Source organism: Pelodiscus sinensis, chromosome 9, assembly GCF_049634645.1.
Source record: "Pelodiscus sinensis isolate JC-2024 chromosome 9, ASM4963464v1, whole genome shotgun sequence".
Taxonomy (NCBI): Eukaryota; Metazoa; Chordata; order Testudines; family Trionychidae; genus Pelodiscus; species Pelodiscus sinensis.
The window spans coordinates 14,572,422-14,593,230 of NC_134719.1; the positions used below are offsets into that span (position 1 = coordinate 14,572,422).

A 20,809-nucleotide genomic window follows, 5' to 3' on the forward strand; every position below is an offset into this window, starting at 1 on the left:
TATCCAGTAGAGCAAACATATTTAGGAGGGATGATTAAATCAGTTAAATGATTTTGTATTAATCTTTTAACTCCAAAAAGAAAGATTAATAAATAAAAAGTTTGCTCTCGAGCATTAAGGGTATATCTACACAGCAGCGTTATTTTGGAATAACGTTATTTCGAAATAACAAAATGTGCGTCTACACAGCCATTATTTTGAAATAATGTCGAGATGGAGGACTTCTTGTTCTGATTCTTGCTCTGATTCCTGTAACTCAAGGAGTAAGGAAAGTTGAAGAAAAAGTGTTCTTCCTTCAACTTCCTGCTGTGAAGACAGTGCCAAAAGCCGAATTAAGCTATTTTGACTTCAGCCATGCAATTGACATAGCTGAAGTTGCGTATCTTAATTTGACTTTTCCCTTGCTGTGTAGACGTACCCTAAGAGAATAAATGCCTTGGAAGGCTGTTGTGTTGTATCACGGGTCAGATCAACACTACTTTTGTTACATTTGTTAACATCTGTGCCCTAAATACTTGTAGCAAAATACTAACTCACTGGTTCCAGCATGTACATATTCCATGCCTGCACAAGTCTTTGATGTTTAGTAGTATACTGGAATGCTATAACACCAACCTCTGGGCAACATACCAATCTTGGCTTTAATTAGAACATTTTCTGGGGCTGTAAAAATACTGGTATTTAGCAGTGTAAGAGGTGATGGCTTTGTAATAGTATGCATTTCCCAAAGAGCTGTCTGTTTAGGATTAGGATTCTAAAGCCAGTATTGTATTGTATCTGCCTATACTATTTAACTTTTGTGCATTTTAGAATTCTATCAGACTTCTTTTGGCACAAGAATGAATAGATGGAGCATAAATTCATTGGCAAAGTACATCTTGTATGTCATGGAAGCATAAAAGGATGTTATAAGAATATCTAGTGGAAGGTACAGTATAACCTCTAATCAAAACCAGGAAGTATTAGAACTGAAAAAGATTTGCTGTCTTGACTAACATTCTAGATGGTCTGTTGACTTTTCCCTGGTTCCATATAAGAGATGCTAGTTCAGCTCTGATATAGCACATGATCCTCTGCATTCCAATGCTTTTGCTCTACCACTGGTCCAAAACATTAGCAGCTGTGACCATTGACCATTTGCTTGCCAATACCAGAAGGACAAATTGGTTGGACACAATTGTCAGCAAAGTAATTCTGTTCAGATGATGAATTGGGGAGATAAGTGTACATTAGGTATGTAAAGGGGTAACCGGTTACCCAGGTGATGCTTACCAGTAACTGGATAACCAGTGGCCTGGCTAGAGTAGCCCCCCCCCTCCTGTGTTGTGCTACTGTTGGGGGGGGCTACTCCAGCCCAGCTGAGCCTGCCACATTGCAGCATGTGGAGGGGCCTGCTTTATGATTATGTGGGTTTTTTTTTTATAATGGAGATTGCCTATCTCCTAGAACTGGAAGGGACCTTGCAAGGTCATTGAATCCAGTCCCCTGCCTTCACAGTAGGACCAAGTACCATCCCTGATGAATTTTTGCCCCAAATCCCTCAATGGCCTCTGCAAGGATTGAACTCACAACCCTGGGTTTAGGAGGCCAATGCTCAAACCACCGAGCTATCCCTCCCCCCAAACTGGTGTTTAACCAGTTAACTTTTTAAACAACAGTTTACATCTTTAGTGTACTTGAGATATTTTAAGTAGAATTGGGTTAAAAGCTTGATGTTGAATCAAGTTCTGGGCCAACATCATCTTACTGCATATAAACTGCAGATTCATTGTGTACATTATACAGTAGTCCAAACTGTTCACCTTTTCCTTTCTGTTATGTTAATCTGACCACCTTGAGAAGCCATAGGAGCAAATCCTGTCTGCAGACTCCAGAGAACCCGTGGCAGACTTCTTTATTGTTGCTGGCCTGCCACCTCCTGACTGTAGACTTAAAAAAATGAATGTCCCTGGCTAGGAGACGTTCAAAGCAAGTAATTTTGAGTGACATTGCTAGCCTTCAGCTGGTGATGATATTTCCCAAAAGAAGGGGTGTCAATCCCATCATTTCCATAATTTAAAATTAAACCAGAAAAAAGCACCACTCAAGATTATACCTTAGGAAATTAGTCCTGTATTGGTTAGCAGTGGGGAGGGGGGAGGAGAGAGGCAAGATGACCTAATGGAACTTTTCTGCATGCAGTCTCTGACTCAGAAAAGGTGAAGTGGAAGATGACCTAATGCACCCGGAGGAATGAGATGACTGTATGGTTTGGGAAGTAGATGATGATTCCTACTTCTTGCTGGTTTCCCATTACTTTCAGGGTTGCTGTTTCTAGGGTGATGTTCTATTCTTCTCTCCAAACCTTAATTGGCTCATCTCCTTTTTACTTTGTGGTCTTTTGTTTTCTTTTCTTTTCTGAGATTTGTTTTCTTCTCCTTAAACTTCCATTTTCATATTCACAATCTTTGTGGCCCTTGCTCCCACTCCTACAGTATTACATGCTTTCACTTGGAACAAAGAAAAAGAGGAAAACAAGAGAGAGGACTAACAAGTTGAATCAGTGATGATCCGGGTGAGTCTGGTAATACTGTATAGGACTTCTTACTTCTGCATCACAGGTTCAAATGCAGTCTATTTAAGTAGCAGCTGAATGACTTGACTATCTGATAGCTGATAGTCTGGAATAGGGTTGCCAGGTGTCCGGTATTGACCCAGACAGTCCAGTATTTTCGCCTCCCGTCCGGTAAAATAAAAATTCAGAACATATCGGACACCTATAATGTCCAGTATTTTCTGATTATTTTCCCTTCCAGGAGGCAAAAATACTGGACACCTGGCAACCCTACAACACACTCAGCAACCGGGCCCACCTCCTGGTGCCCCCCCGACCTCCTGCCAGCCCCCCCCCCCCCCCCCCCCCGCTCTGCTTACCTGGTTCCGCAGGGGCTTGTCTTGTGGCTGGAACAAAAACAAAATGGCTGCAGGCAAAAAAGCCTCTTCTTAAAGGGCCATGCTGTCTTTTATTTTTGCTCAACAAATTTGGTCCCCCCCCTTTTTTACCCGGTGGCTTTTTTTTGAGGGGTGGGGGTAGGGGTGTGCTCAGTATTTTTGGTTAAACCATTTGGCAACCCTAGTCTGGAATTATTTGTTAGGGGTCTTGACCAAGTTTCCAGCAAGCAGGTATCCATGTCATAAAATTGACACCAACTATGGGTTAAAATAGAACTTTTGTTTCCGTCTCAGCTGCCTGTCCAAGGAATGACTGGCTAATCAGACTGAAATACTCCAAACCCATAGAAAGGCCTTGTTAAAACACGGTGAAAGCAAATTTGTGGGGGATTGCGGGGCACTGCGCTTGTCTCTTGCTTGTTCACTTCCTAGGGTTTTCATGGAATTTTAAAGAATTTGGTTTCCATAAATACTTGCATATATAACTTTGAAATTTGCTTGCTGTGAGCATTAGGGATGAGATAGAAATGGGAATCATGAGTAATTTTCTTTTCACATATAGGAATTTTCTTCTCCTCATATAGGGTTGCCAGGTGTCCGGTATTGAACCGGACAGTCCAGTTTTTGGGCCCTCTGGTAAAAAATTTCAGAAAATACAGGACATGTGCAATGTCCAGTATTTTCTGGTTTTCAGGATGGGCGCCCGAGGAAAGCTTGGCGGAGGTGGGGGAATGGCTGGGAGGCGGGGCGCGATCAGCGCTGGGAGCCTCTGGTTGCATGTGACGCCTTGGGGAGGAGAAGAAGCCCCGTATGTGCTCCTGAGCCCTGTTCAAGCATGTTGTGGAGCCACACCTGGACTCACTCGTGCTTCGCCGGGACCGTGCGCAGGACATGCAGCGTCTTGGGATATGCACGTGGTCGGGTAAGTCCTGCTCCCTGCCGGCCGATTCGCTCCTCCCTCCTCACCGCCCGACCCCCTCCTAGCGGCCGGTTCTTCCCCACTTCTCCTCCTGATCTTCCCCAGCCAGCCCCGCCGGTATTTTTTTTTTAACTCACCTGGTAACCCTATTCTCATGTACAAGAATGCTTTTTTACATGATGGATAAACAAGGCAAACAAATAAACCCTTCTGATTAAGTCACTAATATAACTCTAAATGTAAACCTCATTGGAAGTACTTTAAATATTCCTGGATTATATTCCAAATTCATATGAAAGATTAAAATAGGTTCTTTTTCTCCTTGTAGACAGTCTGAAAACAGACTCTTTCCTCAATTTACTCATTATTCAAAAGGATTTGACAAATGTTCTTGCACTATTTAACTCTGCAGTGGTCACAAATAGTACTCTGAGATGATGCTGTTTTATTTGTGGTTGTTCAGCTAAATTGCATGGTATTGTTTTTGTTCTCTAATTGGATGAGTGCAGAGGTGCTTATGGGACGGACATGCATGCATGGAAATTTAAAATTTGTTTTCTATGAATACTTACACATGCAACTTTGAATTTCACTTGCTTCAAATATTTATGTCAGCGCAACTCAACAGAATAAATGTTTGTGGAAGTGAACAAAACAAAAAAATGAGTATGAGCAAAATAAATTAATGCAATAGTTTGAGTGAGATTTGTTTGCAATGTTTATCTGGCTACCAAACTCTTATATTATGCATTTATTCTTTTCAGAGGTCGCAGAATAATGTTCCATATTTATTTTCTGCCTGAAAATTTTGCTGTGGACTGTGCCAAAACCCAAAGAATGGTGGTTACATTTTTCTTTAGATTAATGACCTTTCATTTCAGTTATTTTGTAAAAAATATTTTCCCAATTAAATCAGTGGTGCTGGAGCACATTTGGGTTCAGAGTAGGGGTGCACCGGGAATAGGTGTTTCTTCTGTAATTGTGTCCAAATGAAATGCATGTATTCTAAGGTGTTTCTTTCACACCTCATTTATTGTATAGGGAACAGAAGCAAAGAAGATACTCCTTTTAGCAATAATCTCTTAATAGAGCAAACTGCCAGGGTATAATTCCTTTGCAATTAATAGCTAAAGATGGATGTTTCTTGAATCATATTTCTTTTTCTTTTTCTGGATCATTGCCCAAGGCTCTCACTATATGCAACTGTTCAGTTTTTTCTTTTTATTCCTATTATTCCATCTTCCCATCCTTGGCTAGCAATAACCAGGAGAAAAGCACAACATCCGCCATTACAAATATGCTTGTTGGTCATGGAGTGAAGGCAAATGGCTGATGTGCTGATGGTCACAGAGCCAGCGACTACTTTATCCCATAGTCTCTGAGTTGCTCTCTTTACAGATGGCTTTTTGTTCTCCCTGTTTTAGATGGCTGAAAAGGTTATGTTTTTGCCAGAAAGTAAGCCAACTTCTGTACTGTAAGGGCGTGCCCAAGCTACGGAATTCTGATTTGACAGCTAGATTTCATGAACTTCACATTTTTGGAGAAGTTTGAACTTGGGTGTTTGATTCAGCCCACTTTTAGAGAAGATGGGCAGCCAAGGAAATTAGATCAATCACCTGGTTTGAACTAGGGTTATTTGCTTCTGGCCCACGGTGCCATTGGGGTTCTGATGGCACTGGCGGCTGGTTATGGGATATGAAATATAAAGCCTTTCACCGCTAGATCACTTAACCATTTTGGCAATGGGCCAGAGTCAGTGCCATCCACTAAGTATTTGGTAGCCTATTATATTGTTTTAGGCTAAAGTAACAATATAAAAAGATGCCTTTGCAAGAGCTCTAAGTCTCCCAATGCTTGTTTAATACTCGTATTATACAGGCAGTCCCCGACTTACGCGGATCCGACTTACGTCGGATCTGCACTTACGAACGGAGTTTCTCGCCCCGGAAGTCGGGGTGAGAAAGCCCCGTTAGTAAGCTGCTCCGGTGCCCCTGGTCTGCTGGAGACCGTCTCCAGCAGACCAGGGGCACCGGGCGGGTTCCCGCGCTTCTGAGGCTTTGCCAGAGCAAAGCCTCAGAAGCGCGGGAACTGCTGCTGCTGCCCCTTGAGACCCGGTGCCTGTGGTCTGCTGGGGACGGTCCCCAGCAGACCACAGGCCCCCGGACTGAAGCCGCAGCCGCGGGGGGGTCCCGCGCCTCTGAGGCTTTGCCAGAGCAAAGCCTCAGAGGCGCGGGGAACCGCCGCTGCTGCCGCTTCAGTCAAAGCGGCAGCAGCGGCGGTTCCCCGCGCCTCTGAGGCTTTGCTCTGGCAAAGCCTCAGAGGCGCGGGACCCCCCCGCGGCTGCGGCTTCAGTCCGGGTGCCTGTGGTCTGCTGGGGACCGTCCCCAGCAGACCACAGGCACCCAGACTGAAGCCGCAGTCGTGGCGGGGTCCCTCGCCTCTGAGGCTTTGCCAGAGCAAAGCCTCAGAGGCGCGGCACCCCGCTGCCGCTGCGGCTCTGCTCCCCATGTCCCTGGTCTGCTGGGGGGGGCGCAGCTAGTGTGCTCCCCCCCCCCCAGCAGACCAGGCTTTTGTTTTGGACTCTGGGGCAGAGCAGCTGGGGCGCTGTCGATTGGTCCTGCAGCGCCCGTGGGTACTACTGGACCAACCCGGCAGCACCCCAGCTGCTCTGCCCCAGGTCCTGATTCAGCCGCTGCTGGTCAGTTTCAGCAGCGGCTGAATCAGGACGTCTGGGGCAGAGCAGATGGGGTGCTGCTGGGTTGGTCCAGTAGCACCCCAGCTGCTCTGCCCCAGGCGTCCCCAAGTCAGCTTCTGCTGAAACTGACCAGCGCTGACTACAGGAAGCCCCAGGCAGAGTTGCTCTGCCCCGGGCTTCCTGGAATCAGCTGCTGATCAGTTTCAGCAGCAGCTGACTTGGGGACGCCTGGGGTTCTTAAGTTGATTCTGTATGTAAGTCAGAACTGGCGGTCAGTTTCAGCAGTGTCTGAATCTGGACGCCAGTTCCGACTTACATACAGATTCAACTTAAGAACAAACCTACAGTCCCTATCTTGTACGTAACCCGGGGACTGCCTGTACTCATCAACATTAAAAAGCAAACTTTCACCAGGAACAAATTAACTCAACTCAGCTATCCATGCAACTGTACAGGCAAACCCTGCAGGTCAAGGTGGAAGCATGCTGACAAGGCAGTGAGAGGAAAAAGCTTTGACTTCTGCACTTGTTCTGTGGACAAATAGTGGACTGTAGTCTTTGGTGTCATGGATATCAGCCAATCATTTTCCATGTGGAAAAACTGTTCGTTTTTGTTTTTTAAGAAAGAGACTCATAGGACTCTTGTTTCAAGACAGAAGCTGGTGTGTAGACACAGTGGCAGGGTAATATTGCTGTGCCAAAGAGCTAGGTTTGATTTGTGTTCCCAATCTTTCTTTCCTACTCTACTGGCCATAAGGTGCTAAGAATGCTGCAGAGGCAGTAAAATAAACACCCGAGGGAGGAGATAGCTTGCTAGTGTTCAAATGTGTCACCCCAAGCTGTTTCAGGAATGGTGTTTATAGGCTCCTCAGTGACAGTGTCGGAAAGAGGATTAACTGTGGCTTATGGTTTGGGTATGAAGAAAGGAAAAATGAATGGAGGAGAGACTAGAGGGGCCCCAGGAAAGCACAGGGACTGAATTTATTTTCTTTAAACATGAGTTTGGAGGATGAGTCGCAGGATATGAATATGGCATTGAGAATGTTCTTTGGACTTTTCCACAATGCTTTTAATGTGGTTGTGGATTCCTTCACTGTGACCGAAAATCAAATAGTGAACTTCAGCAAATGTAGAGAATATGGAGATGTTTATACTCATATGAAAAATGCATCAAGGAATTACAGTATATGATTTTTGTTGGTGCTAGCTAATACTGTAGTGACAGAGTTTCAACATGACAAAAGGATGAATCATTTGGACACTCAATGAGACACCGTATCATAGAGTTGCTAACCTGTAACTTTGTTGGGATTCATGAAATAATGAAATCAGGGCTCAGTGACGTTCTTTACTGAATAGTGAGGTTTGAGTTACATGATTCATCCTAGCCTAGTGTTTAGACAGAAATCCTACTTGTACCAGTAGCTTATGGTATGTATTGTCAAAATAGCCAGGCTGACTGACCTTCTGAATTAAAATGTAAAGGGCCAAACTCTCACAGGGAGCTAGGGCACGTCTACACAGGAACTAAACTCGAAATAAGCTACGCAACCTGAGTTACACTAATTGTGTAGCTAAGTTGAAATAGCTTATTTTGACTTTTGGCGCTGTCTACACAGCAGATATTTTGAAATGGAGCACTCTTCCCTGACTTCCCTTACTCCTCATACAATGAGGGTTACAGGAGTTGGAATAAGAAGCCCATTATTTCAAATTTATTTCAAAATAACAGGCTTGTTGTGTAGATGTGCACTGTGTTATTTTCAGAATGACTAATGATCATACATGTCTGGGAGCAAAGTGGTCTGAATAGACATCCAACTAGTGCTTTTTAGGATTAAAGACTGTGATTAAAGTTTTTGTTTTCAGACTTCATTAGAAGTACAGTCCTTTCTGTGAGCCCTAAAGGCTTGAAACCAGAGAAAACATGGAGATGTGTTCTTTGGATGTCCAAAGCCAAAATTATGCTCTTTTTTTCATTCTTTACCTGGCTATGTCTGTCTTTTTAACATTACATTTTTGCCATATTATTGGCTTTATAGATGCCACTCCAGTAACTTTCTGGGATTTTAAATTTGCCGTCACATAACAAACGTAGTCAAAAGATTATTGTAGTGTTCTGTGTTAAACACAAAGTTCAGCTGGAAGTACTTTTTATATTTATTTAGAATCAGGCAGTCCCCGAGTTACACGGATCCGACTTACGAATGGGGTTTTTCTCGCCCCTGCAGTCCCGCCGCCCGCGTCCTCCAGAGGGAGACGCGGAGCAGCTTTTCCTCACTGGTCTGCTGGGGGTGGGGCTGGAGACAGCAGACCAGGGAGACGTGGAGCAAAGCCGCAGAGGACCCGGGCGGCGGGACCACGGTGCGTCTCGGTCCGCCGCCCGCGTCTCCCTGGTCTGCTGGGGGGGGGCGGGGTGTGCAGCTAGTCCAGATTCAGCCTGTTGAAACTGATCAGCGGCTGATTCCAGGAAGCCTGGGGCAGAGCAACTCTGCCTCGGGCTTCCTGTAGTCAGCCGTGGTCAGTTTCAGCAGCGGCTGAATCTGGATGCCAGTTCCAACTTACATACAGATTCAACTTAAGAACAAACCTACAGTCCCTATCTTGTATGTAACCCGGGGACTGCCTGTATAGGCTTTCTGGACATTTACTATGTTTGTACATTTTTAGCACAATGGGGCCCTGATACTGGTTGGGGAACCTGGTAGCTACTGTAATACAAATAATAAAATGGTAATTATATGTATTACTATTAGTATTTAAGCTTTACTACATTTTAAGACACATGGCACTCCTAAAAGTTAACGCAGCTCTGCCAAAGCACCTCTGTCGAACCTGGAGCACCTTAAGCCTTCTATTCTACCTACATATGACTATTCTTCATCATTATCACTTTTTTCTAGGTGTCATGATTTTATTGCGAGTCTCCTAATATTTTGTCAAGTATCAGAGGGGTAGCCATGTTAATCTGGATCTGCAAAAGCGACAAGGAATCCTATGGCATCTTATAGACTTAACAGATGTATTGGAGAATAAGCTTTGTGGGCAAAGACCCACTTCGTGAGATGCATGTTTGATATTTTGTATAACTTTCAGTCACAATTTCTGAAGTCATGTAATTACATGAGAATCTCAGCTGTCATTTTTAAAAAAAGTAATTTTTGAGTCCATCTGGTTTTTGAGGGGGAAAAAGGCTCAAAAAGCAAGATGTGAATAAAAAGATACCCAATTTAATTTAAAAAATGTTGTGTGGGTTTTTTGTTGTTTAACACCACCTCATCATTTTGGAAAGCCTGGCTCATGAATTTTGAAAATTTGTGTTTGGCAGCACTAAGTTATGGTAATGATTTTGTTCCTACGATACTTAGAATTTGATAGATTGATAAGTAGCTGCTCGTGTGGGCCATTATATATTGTAGGCCAATGATCCTTGCACTTTTTTTCATAGTATATACCATAACTTAATGGAGAACAACGCTTGGAAAACTTCATTCCCATTCACAATTGTCCAGACCACATCCTCTCCCATTCTTTATCATTTGACATCTTGATGGCAAGTACAATGATTGCTTACATGGAAAAGTAATATTGAGAAAATATTTATTTAATTTTAGCTGTCATCTTCTTAAATTTAGAAACTGGTAACAAGGAGAAGAGCCAGCCTTACATGAACTGCCATCTTTATGCAGATTACCAGCAAGAGTTTATGGACCACCAGTGCTCCTTACACTGCACTTTGGGGCTCTCTGTAGATTATTGAGCCTGGGTCTTTAGGAATTTGGCAATGCTGTGCAACAGTCCTAGGCTTGTAGGGACCATACTCCTGCTGAGGTGATTTTGCTAGAACTGGCCTAGGTTATTGCACTTGATTGATTTTTATATTTCTTCTTGCATTTTGAAGTAAATGCAGCAGAGTTCCAAAGTGGAAACTGGTGCTGTTAATTATAACAGGTTAATCTTAAAGGGCTTCACACTGTCATTTTGAAAAGGATGCTTCTGTAAACCCAAATTTGGGGAAACTATTCTCATTAGCACCATCCAGCAAGTGAAAGACCCAACAACATAGTGATTTAATCATCTAAAGTCAGTGGAGTAGCTGCAGTCTGAAGAGCTGCATGATCAGAGTTTTAAATTAGGGGAAAAAATTGTAATTTTTTTTAGGTAACTGGCAGCTAACTTTGAATTTGTTTTTAAAAATAAAGGCAGACCATGATTGCAACTCACGTCTCTCTCTTTTTAAATTTTGTCAGAACTTGAGAGAGTCTTGCTGGGAAAAGGCAGGCTACTTCTTTGATCTACCAGATTTCTTATCATGGAAAGCAACAGGTGTCACTGCAAGGTATGTTAATTATAACTGCATGATTTGTTTTTCTTCATCTATTTTTCCTGTGCATGTTTCTGCCTTAAATCATTTTGACTGGACATGCTGTATGTACATCTGTATGTGATTTAGCCTATTCAGAAACATCTTGAACCTATCTCCGACTTCCAGCGTGCATTCCTGAACACAATCATTCCTGTGAGTGCTGTAATTCTCAAATACAGTATGTTGCTACAGCCATTAGTTAATTGATCTTGTGCTCCATTTTTTTGAACATAAGCAAGATTGCGTTACCCATTTCTCATTGTAGTCCACTGAAATTTGTTCTCGTTGACAAATGAAATTGCTTCAGTTTTGACAAAAATAATCTTCCCCCAACAAAACATTGTTTTCAGTCTTGAGTAAGATACAATAAGCTTTGTTTAAAAATGAACAATGGATATAAAATTGCAGTGGCCACATAACACCCCAAAAACATCTCAGCAAAGCACATATTTTGTTATATTAACCTCAAATATCAGCATATGTTCTGTGTACCCTAAGCGGCAATTAATAGTGTTGCCTTGAGATAATCTCTCTATATATACAAAATGTTTTCCTGCGGGGTGAAAGAGTGCCATCGTCATGTCACTCTGTGTTGCTCTGCCCCCCAGCTCGAGCTGAAACCCCAGAAGGGAAAGCAGAGCCCATGGCTTGGAGTTCCTCCAGCTCCTCCTTGGGGGCCACCCTGGGTTCCCCGCTGGTCCCTGGCTCCCCTGCAGGAGGACCAGGGGGTGGCAGAGCATAGCAAAGTGCCACTTCTAAGGCCCTGATGCTCTGGGACCCAGCGGGAACCGACACTGCCACCTGGCCTGCACTCAGGCTGCCACCTGCCTGGCTCTGCAGCCTCGAATCTCCCCTCCCTCCCTGCAAGATGACAGCACTAGCGCCAGCTTCCTGTGGGAGATGGGGAAGAGGAGGAAGCCCTGAGGCGCCACACTGGATTCCGCTTGTGGGGAAGGCGTGCGCTGCTGTGCTTTAATCTCGTGGGGGTAGGGCAGGAGAGGATTCGAGGCTGCAGTGCCAGGCAGGAGTCATAACTGTGCAAAACTAGTGCAAGAGGAGAATGAGGCCTGGCAAAGTTTTAGTGTATGTCTACACTGCAGAACAAGACTACAACAGTGAGCCTCCGAGCCTGTGTCAAATGACTTGGGCTGATGCTATAGGGCTAAAAATACCAGAGTTGATGTTCTGACTCAGGCTGTACCCTGTGCTCTGAAACCTAGTTTGGGTGAGAGCCTGGGCACCAGCCCAAGCTGGAACATCAGGATGTTCTTATCCCTGTAGTGCAAACCGGAGTCATTGGATCTAGGCTCTGAGACTCACTGCCCCAGCCTTTTTTTGCAGAATAGTTGCACCCACAGCTTCCCCAGGAATATAGGACTGGTCTCTTTATGTTCAACGTAGACTTTTGGTCTATCCATTTACTTCAGAAGAACCGCTAGTGGTCAAGAATCTCACTTCCAGGAGTGAGCCCGTCCTGGTTTGTTTAAAACCAGCCAACCAACCCCTGGCAACAAGCATTATTTACTGTAAGAACTAAGTGTTGTTACTTGTGATGCGGTAGCTCTGGTGAGCCCCGGTCACAGACAGGACCCCGGTTGCGATACAAGCAAAAAGATTCCCTTCCCCAAAGAGCTTGTCATCTGAAGTGTTCCTCTACGCTGTCCCACAGCATGTCTGACCCGCACGAGTGTCAAGAATGTGAACTCTAAGGTTTCAAACAGGGGTATCATGCCTTGTGAAATACGTGTGGCTTTTTCAGTTCTGCTCATTGACTTTCTGGCTGAAGACTGGACGAAGGGAGACACTGCTATTCTTTTCCATCTGCTCTACAGAATGCTGAAAATTATGGTCTTGGTTGTGCTTTATTGGCACATCCATGGGTGTGGCTTAGGGCAGGAGCCACCATCCCATAGACCACACAGTGAGACAGGCTTCCTCCTAGTGCTTTGGGATGCACAGAGTCTATATGTCTGTTGCCATCTCTCCCCTTATCCGGCTATAAATCCTTTCAGTCTTCCAGTGATTTTACCAAGCAAGCACGAGAGGATCATTTTGGTCTGCTTTTCACTGGGGTAGGAGCGCCCTCTGTAGCATTTCACCCCTGCTAACCCGGGGAGTAAGACAGCAGAGTGGGAATCAACCCCTCTTCCCCCAAATACCCTGGGCTCTACAACTAGACCACGGGGCCAGATGGTGAATGTTTTCAAAAAGACATGGGTAAAACATGAAATGTTCTTAGTGTCTTGAAGATTAAGGAAGTGAAGGAGACTGCGCTCCCTGTATTATCTGAACGTTGTGTGTAACCCTAACCCAGGGAAATTCTTGAAACACGGGATTTCCAGATAATTGTTAAAGAAGGGAGATGGTTTTAAATGGGGGTGGGTGTTAAGAAATCTATTTTTTACCTAGTTAGACCGAGAAATCCATAGCAGTGATGCATCAAATTACAGTACTCTCCAGTGTCTTCTTCCTCCCTCCCCTCTTTCAGAGTTGGCAAACACACTATGTGTAAAAGAAGTCTCTCTCTTTTTTTTTTTTAATGTTCTCTTCCTCTGAGGAACAACAGCCCTCGCTGTCTGGCACATTCAGACCCAGAAACTAGCTGCTTGTGCTGTAATTCAATCTTAACCTGACCCCACTAGGATACAGACTAACAGCTCTGAAAGTAGGAGGATCAAGTAACTGGTGTTCAGTATGTTGAGCCAGCAGTCATATCCCTTAATGACAGTCGTGTCTCCAGTTTAGGGATACGCAAGTTGGGCCACTCACCCTCCTCTTGGATAAACTCAGCAGAAAGTTGTTAAAGAAAATATTTCCATCCTCCCTTTCCCTCCCCTCCTTTGGTAACAGAATCGCTTAACCTCTAACCTTCTGCAACTTGGGAGAGCAGATGGAAAAGAACAGCAGTCTTCCTCCAGACTTAAAAGGAAAACTTCATGGTCATGCTGACTAATCCTTAAGTCTGTTGGGGAAACAAATGCTCTGATTAAATTGCAAGAGTTACACTGTGTATGCATCTAGCCATCCTGGTTGCAATACCTGATGGATCCAAGTGTTTAGCATCAACTGCTGCTGCAGTAGTGAGGAAGATTGAAGGAAAACAAGATAATGAGATGACAAAGATGCCATTACGTGTTAAAGCTTCTTACTGTGTCTTCCTTCAAATCACTCCTTAAAATTCACCTTTACTGTGATTTACACATAACATTAGACTGTGGATAGGCTGGTGGTTTGTTATGACAACTGCTTAAGGTTAGTATAGATAACCTTAGTCCTCTCACTTCTTTGTTCCAGCTACCTGTTATCTTTTGTTGGATAAGAAGTCTTTGTACTTGGACAGTCTTTCTGTGATCAGTGTCTTCCCCCTCATCCCACCCCACTCCAGACATTACTGCAATACAAATAATACTGCAAAGGGAGAGGGTTCTTATAAATAAACTACAGTATTCCACGCCAATGGGCCAAGCACTGCAGTAATGTTGTTATAAACTCACTGGGTGAAATTTTCAGCCTCCTCTCCAGCTTCTGTGCTCCAGGTAAAGAGGCTGGAAGAGGCAGGAAAGGAGTCTAACCCCGCCGAGTCCTATAGGAGAATTCTCCAGGTGCAAAAAGGAAGGAGGACAACATCACATAATAAATGGAACCTGGATGACAACCCAGTCATAAGAGGCACGGTAGGAACAGGGCTTGTGAGTGGGGATGTAATGTCAGGGGTGATGCTGTCGAATTTGTCAGCCCTAATATGCTGGCCACAGGCTGCCATAACATAAGTTAACTGGTGCTCTAAAGCTCGATTCTTCAGTCGTGGGAAGGCCCACTGGTGACTTAAAGCCGCTTTAGTCCCGTCTTTTCCTGGGTGGTGAATTCTGTACTAGGCTGCTTAAAGGCCCAGCACAGGATCTCACCATTTGTTAAGAAAGATACCATAGAATTTTGGTGTATACCCCAATATCCTGTGTATTTCTTATGTTCAAAGTGCTGTGCAAGGGCGAACAAAGCAAGGGCCAGATTCTAGCACCATTTTCAGTAGGACTAATTAGTGAGGCATGGTACTAGCCAGTTTGAATAAAAGTGGTAGAAAGCAGCTAGAATAAAGGAAGAATCTTGTAATTTTTTGCTGATGGATACCCTGGGAGAGTAACACTGATTCTGAAGGTATTTTTGTTGTGAAATGTTTCCATTTCTATTTATCCCACTGCTCCTGCTTTGTTACTCACACAGTTTTCCTTATCCCTTCCACACTTTAGGGACACCCACCCTTACCCAGTTCCTAGGGCTCAGGATGTGACTGCCTGCGAGTGTGCAGGATCTTTTGCCACTGAAGGAGCCTTACACAGTAATATTTTTATTCTCTATTTATTGACAGTTACCAAGCAAGCAGAATATACATGCTAAGCACACAGTGTCATACTCACCAATCCTGATAAAGGCAGGCAAACTTCCCCTGTTGGCCAGGCAAGGTCAGTCTCTTGGGATCCTAGCCTGGCAGCTCTGATCTTAGGCTGTGTCTTGGAGGTGAATTCTTCTTTTAGGTCTTTCCCCTTCTTCTTCTTGTTCCTTTCTTGCTTTTCCTTCTGGTCTTCTTGGACCCCAGTTTATATGGTGAAACTTGAGTCCTGCTTAGCCTATACTTTTAACCAATTATTTGAGTATAATTTTACTAACCAATCATAACATATGTAACGGAATTACCTAACCAATCACACCCCACCACCTTAGTTGATTTACACCTAGCAAAACTGATTATACAGCAGACTGAAACAGTTACCAGGCAGACAAAGTTCACACAAACAATAGGAAAGTGAGGACAAAAATAATAGAATGAGGATTCCACAACTTCAACTACAGGCAGTCCCCGAGTTATGCGGATCCAACTTACGTCGGATCCGCAGTTACGAACGGGGTTTGCTCCGCGTCTCCCTGGTCTGCTGGAGACCAGCAGACCAGGGAGACGGGGAGCAAAGCCTCTGAGGACGCCGGCAGCAGGACAGCCGCAGCGCGTCTGGGCTGTCCCGCTGCCCGCGTGCTCCGCGGCTTTGCTCCCCATCCCTAGCAGACAAGCAGACCAGGGAGACGCGGAGCAAAGCCACGGAGGACCTGGGCGGCGGGACCCCGGTGCGTCTCGGTCCACCGCCCGCGTCTCCCTGGTCTGTTGGGGGGCGCAGCTAGTACGTCCCCCCAGCAGACCAGGCTTTTCTCCGGACACCTGTGGTGGAGCAGCTGGGGCGCTGCCGGTTGGTCCCGCAGCGCTGCTCTGGGCGCTACTGGACCAACTCGGCAGCACCCCAGCTGCTTAGCCCCAGGCGTCCTGATTCAGCTGCTGCTGGTCAGTTTCAGCAGCGGCTGAATCAGGATGCCTGGGGCAGAGCAGCTGGGGTGCTGCTGGGTTGGTCCAGTAGCGCCGAGGAGCAGCGCTACTGGAGCAACCCAGCAGCACCTCAGCTGCTCTGCCCCAGGCATCCCCAAGTCAGCCGCTGCTAAAACTGATCAGCGGCTGATTCCAGGAAGCCCGGGGCAGAGCAACTCTGCCTCGGGCTTCCTGTAGTTAGCTGCTGGTCAGTTTCAGCAGCAGCTGAATCTGGACGCCAGTTCCAAATTACATACAGATTTAACTTAAGAACAAACCTACAGTCCCTATCTTGTACGTAACCCGGGGACTGCCTGTACTGATAAAGTTTCTTGCTTGTTAAGCTAAGTTTTCCCTACCCATCTTGATATCTCTTTACCTGGTAACAGTGGGTGCTGTCAGAACAGGATATCCTTCTAAACAGCCTGGTGTGGCAGTATTTTAATGCAATGTAGATGGAATGTGAGTATGTGACTTCAAACTTTACAGCTAATGGCTGCTGCTCTTTAATCTGGCTGCAGAGGAAGGCTTTATGCCTTCAGTTATGGCTACAGGCCTTCCAGTATGGCTATAGAAAACCCATATTGTTACAACTTCCTTAGCATTTGTGTAGTCTGAGGCCCTTCAGAGACTTTCACATGTATGTTATATACTGTGAGTAGCTCCTTTGGCTTCAGTGTGGCTACTCCCAGTATGTAGAGTTAAGCACATGTATAAAGTTTTTGCGGGATCAGGGAACTGTGTTCTTAAACAGTTCTTAGTGCATGTGTTTGTAATAGGCAGGGCTCAAAAAATCAGTGAATCTACTCGCCCATGGCGAGTAGATTTCAGCCCGTCACCCCACCCCGTTCACTGGTGGCGTGCGAATGCACAATGTGGGTCTTGCTCATGCGCGGTGCGGGGCTGGCGAGTAGATTTTGCCGCCATTTGTCAAGCCCTGGTAATAGAGATGTAAAATTTTGATTAATTGGCTAATCGAATAGCAATTTGCATCGACTATTCAGTTAGTCAGTAAGGGTGCCTCCACCTTTGAAGTGTAGCCACAATCCCAGGGCTGTTGCTACACTTCAAAGGTGAAAGCGCTGCGGGGAGCACACGGTGCTCTCCGCAGCATTTCAAAGCAGCAGCACCACATGGAGCCTGGGGTCAACAGGGCAGTCCCCAGCTGACCCTGGGCTCCGTGTGGTGCTACCATTTTGAAATGCCAGGTGCAGCCTGGCTGCACGCGGCATTTCAAAGTGGCAGTGCTGCGTGGAGCCCAGGGTCTGGTCCCAGGCTCCATGCGGCGCTGCTGCTTTGAAGCACCCCCTTCGCTTCCTCTCCCACTTGCTGCCTCTTTCTGATAAAGGAAGTAAGGGCCAGGAGCAACTAGTCAACTAGTTGTTCACATTCCTAGTTTGTAAGTTTGTTTGTATCTCTTTGGCCTTTGAGTAGTCTTTAATGGTTTGAATCCTCCCTCACTTCCTGTCTATGAGTTGTACTATGGACCTACATAAAATCCACAGAAATGTCATTATATGCTCCATACCTGAAGGTAGGCAGTTCAGGCATTTTCTTAGATTTGAACAACTACCTTTTGTCACTAGTTGTCTTGTTGATAAATACCATTCATCCAGTAGCTGCATAGAACTAGTTCAAAATTGTTGTAGAGATTTCCAGTAAACTCCAGCTGTTCACAGAGAATTATTGTCTGGGATCTTCCTTATACAAAAATTTATTCATTTTCTAAGATTCCTTCTTAGGAACAATGAAAAATAAGGCCTTTGTTCTAAATGGTGTGTAGCACTGCTTTTCTTAGGGTTGATGTGTTTTACCATCTGAGTTCTACCACCTTAAAAACTGGTGTGGATGCTTTTTTAATATAGAAAGGACAGCACCAGTCTTGACATTTAGATTTTCACCTGGCTTGTTTCAACAAAGCTATTGTGGGGGGAGAGGGAGGAAGAAGGAGAGAGTTGTTTTTCTCAGATGTGTCAGTAATGCTCTTCAAAGGCTCAGCATTTTACTCATGGTGAGTCTGACTCACCACCCTCCTCCTCCTCCTCCTATTACCTCTAACTTTTTCTTTATATGGTGGTTTGAGTAATGGTAGCTTAAAAATAATCTTCCATGAACAATTGGTCCAGCTACAGGTAAAATGTATTATGATAGAGAACTCTTGTTGGAGATACACCCCTCTTCTGCATGCTTGTGAAATCTTGTTAAGAATGCAACACAAACAAAAATGAGGCTGGGCAGCAAAGTCATATCTGGAGCCACATCCAGACTTCCCCAACGGGGGAATCATGATCCAGGATTTTGCTTCGGGGCCTTCTCTAATTACAAGCAGTTTGCTCATTAGAAAGATAGTTTGAGGTTCCACTGGGTTTGGTTTGCTTAAGATGAACTATTTAAAAAAAACTCTCTGGAAGAGGATTTGGAATCTTAGTTCAGAGTATCAACTAATCCATAATAGAAGTGGAGCAGGTCCAGTGTGGAACTGGGAGTGCTTTTAAAAGCAAGAATGCTGTTGTCTACTGTACATAGCAAGGTAGAAATGCTGGGAAAGTAAAAGTAAAAACTTGAGGAGTCTGGAATGGGATGAACAGACCAAAGGTTCAGACCCCATTTAAAAGTCTGCATGGTTCACTGAAGCAAAAAGATTGCCATGAAATTTGATCAGCTTTTTTTTTTTTTTTTTTTTTTTTTTTTTTAAAGACAGAGGAAGTGTTTTTAACCTACACAATACATTAATAGTTGTTTTGTTTTATGGATGTTGACCCATTTCCTACAGAAATACCCTGTTTACTTACTCTCTAGCTCTTCGCCTCTTGGAGTCTCTGGAAGAGAAAAATGGTGCCATGGAGGCATTTGGTACTTTCCCTTCTGTATAGGGTATGAGAGAGCTTCTGTAAATAGCTTGCTCACATGCTTCTCAGAATCTGAACCTGGCCCAAATTAAATATTTTCTAAAAGAAGCTGACTCATACATTTATGGGCATTGTCTACTTTACACAGTCCCAAAGGCAGATGTTTGTGGTCTTTTAATGTTGGGCGGTAGATCTTTCCAGTCATTATTTATATACAATCATGAGGGGTATGGAGAAAATTAATGAAGAGTTATTTATTCCTTTCTGGAACACAAGAACTAGGGGGTCACCAAATAATATTAATAGGTAGCAGGTTTAAAACAAACAAAAGGAAGTACTTCACACAATGCGTAGTCAACCTGTGGAACTCCTTACCAGAGGATGTTGTGAAGGCCAAGGCTATAACAGGATTTTAAAAAGAGTTAGATAAATTTATGGAGGATAGTTCCATCAATGGCTATTAGCCAAGATGGACACGGATGGTGTCCCTAGCCTCTGGGAATGGGTACTGTGGGGTGGGATGCCTGATGATTGCCTGTTCTGTTCATTCCCTCTGAGCCACCTCACATTGGCCAGTATCAGAAGACAGAATACTGGGCTAGATGGACCTTTGATCTGATCCAGTATGGCTGTTCTTATGTTCTTTCTTAACAAACATTGGTGATACATGGACAACTAATACTAGATTTCCAATTCGTAAAACAGACCAGGCTGAAAGAAGACAGATTTTCTTTTTCTACTAAACACCTGAATTTAGTTCCTCGTTTGGTATAAATTGAAAGAGATGCCAGTTTACACCGATGAGGATCTGGCCGTTTTATAAATTTCATCATTTTGCACATTAGGGTCAGATTTTGCTTCGTTACACAGCAGTAACTCCAAAGTAGCTCCTTTGGCGTTACTGGCGTTAATTCAGAGGTGCACCGGTGTAACAGAAGGCAATAGCTATCCCCTAATTTATTTGGAATAATGGAAGCTGTTAGTGAAACAGTAGAGGAAAGATGATCCAGTAATTATGGTACTAGCCAGTGACTTAGAAGAGCTTGGGTGTGGGTGTCCAGTCCCTTCTCTGCAACTGCCTTCTCATGTGACCTTGGGTAAGTTACTTATTTAATGCCTTAATCCCTCCTCTGTGAAATGTGGATAATGACACTGCTTTACCTCACAGACACATTGTGTGGATATGTTGATCCCAAGGGATGAGAGGCTGAGACTTATAGTCGTGGGTGACTATATACTGAGTACCACATCTAGGTAGGTAGATCAGTGCTGGAAAGTTGGAAAAAGAGAATTTGTGGGGAGAAATTGGTGCTTGTTAGAGAAATTGCTTAGTAAGAAGGGGTAGTGGAAGGTAAATGATTCTGAGAGGAGTTTGTGCTTTTTTTCAGGGGGTTAATAAGACGTATTCATTGGATCAGCTCAGAGACTTTTGGTCAACTCCCCTCCCCCTCCTTCCCAGCACTGCCATGATGAGTAATGAATACTCCTTGGCTGGGTTCTGGTATTTGGCTGCTCCTTGTTTGCATTTGGTGCCAGCTTCGAAAGGTGCCTGGTCTAAAAGCCAGACTTCTCTCTGAAAAGAAAAGGGCCTGGGCATCTTTCAGAAGGCTGCTCTGATTAGTATCGTGGTCTGTACCGCGGAGCCAGTACACTGCTCTGTGAAATGAATTTGGTGTCCTGTGTATACAATGAAACCCAAGACC

The 20,809-nt window shown here is 44.5% G+C and overlaps 1 protein-coding gene across 11 annotated transcripts in view; it reads left to right on the plus strand.

The window, feature by feature from the left end:
- FGGY (FGGY carbohydrate kinase domain containing) overlaps positions 1-20,809 on the plus strand; it is a 318,624-nt gene that overhangs the window by 137,851 nt on the left and 159,964 nt on the right. For 9 of the 11 annotated variants that reach the window (XR_012905874.1, XR_012905877.1, XR_012905875.1 and 6 more), the window contains one exon: positions 10,795-10,883. The exons of 1 other annotated variant lie outside the window; for it this stretch is intronic. Coding sequence is in view for 2 of the 10 variants with exons in the window: in XM_075936090.1 (XP_075792205.1) it covers positions 10,795-10,883 (89 nt within the window). In the remaining 8 variants the exon portion in view is untranslated. Of the gene's footprint in view, positions 1-911; positions 3,854-10,794; positions 10,884-20,809 lie in introns of those variants that run through there. One more of the 11 variants, XR_012905878.1, reaches the window with a different exon arrangement.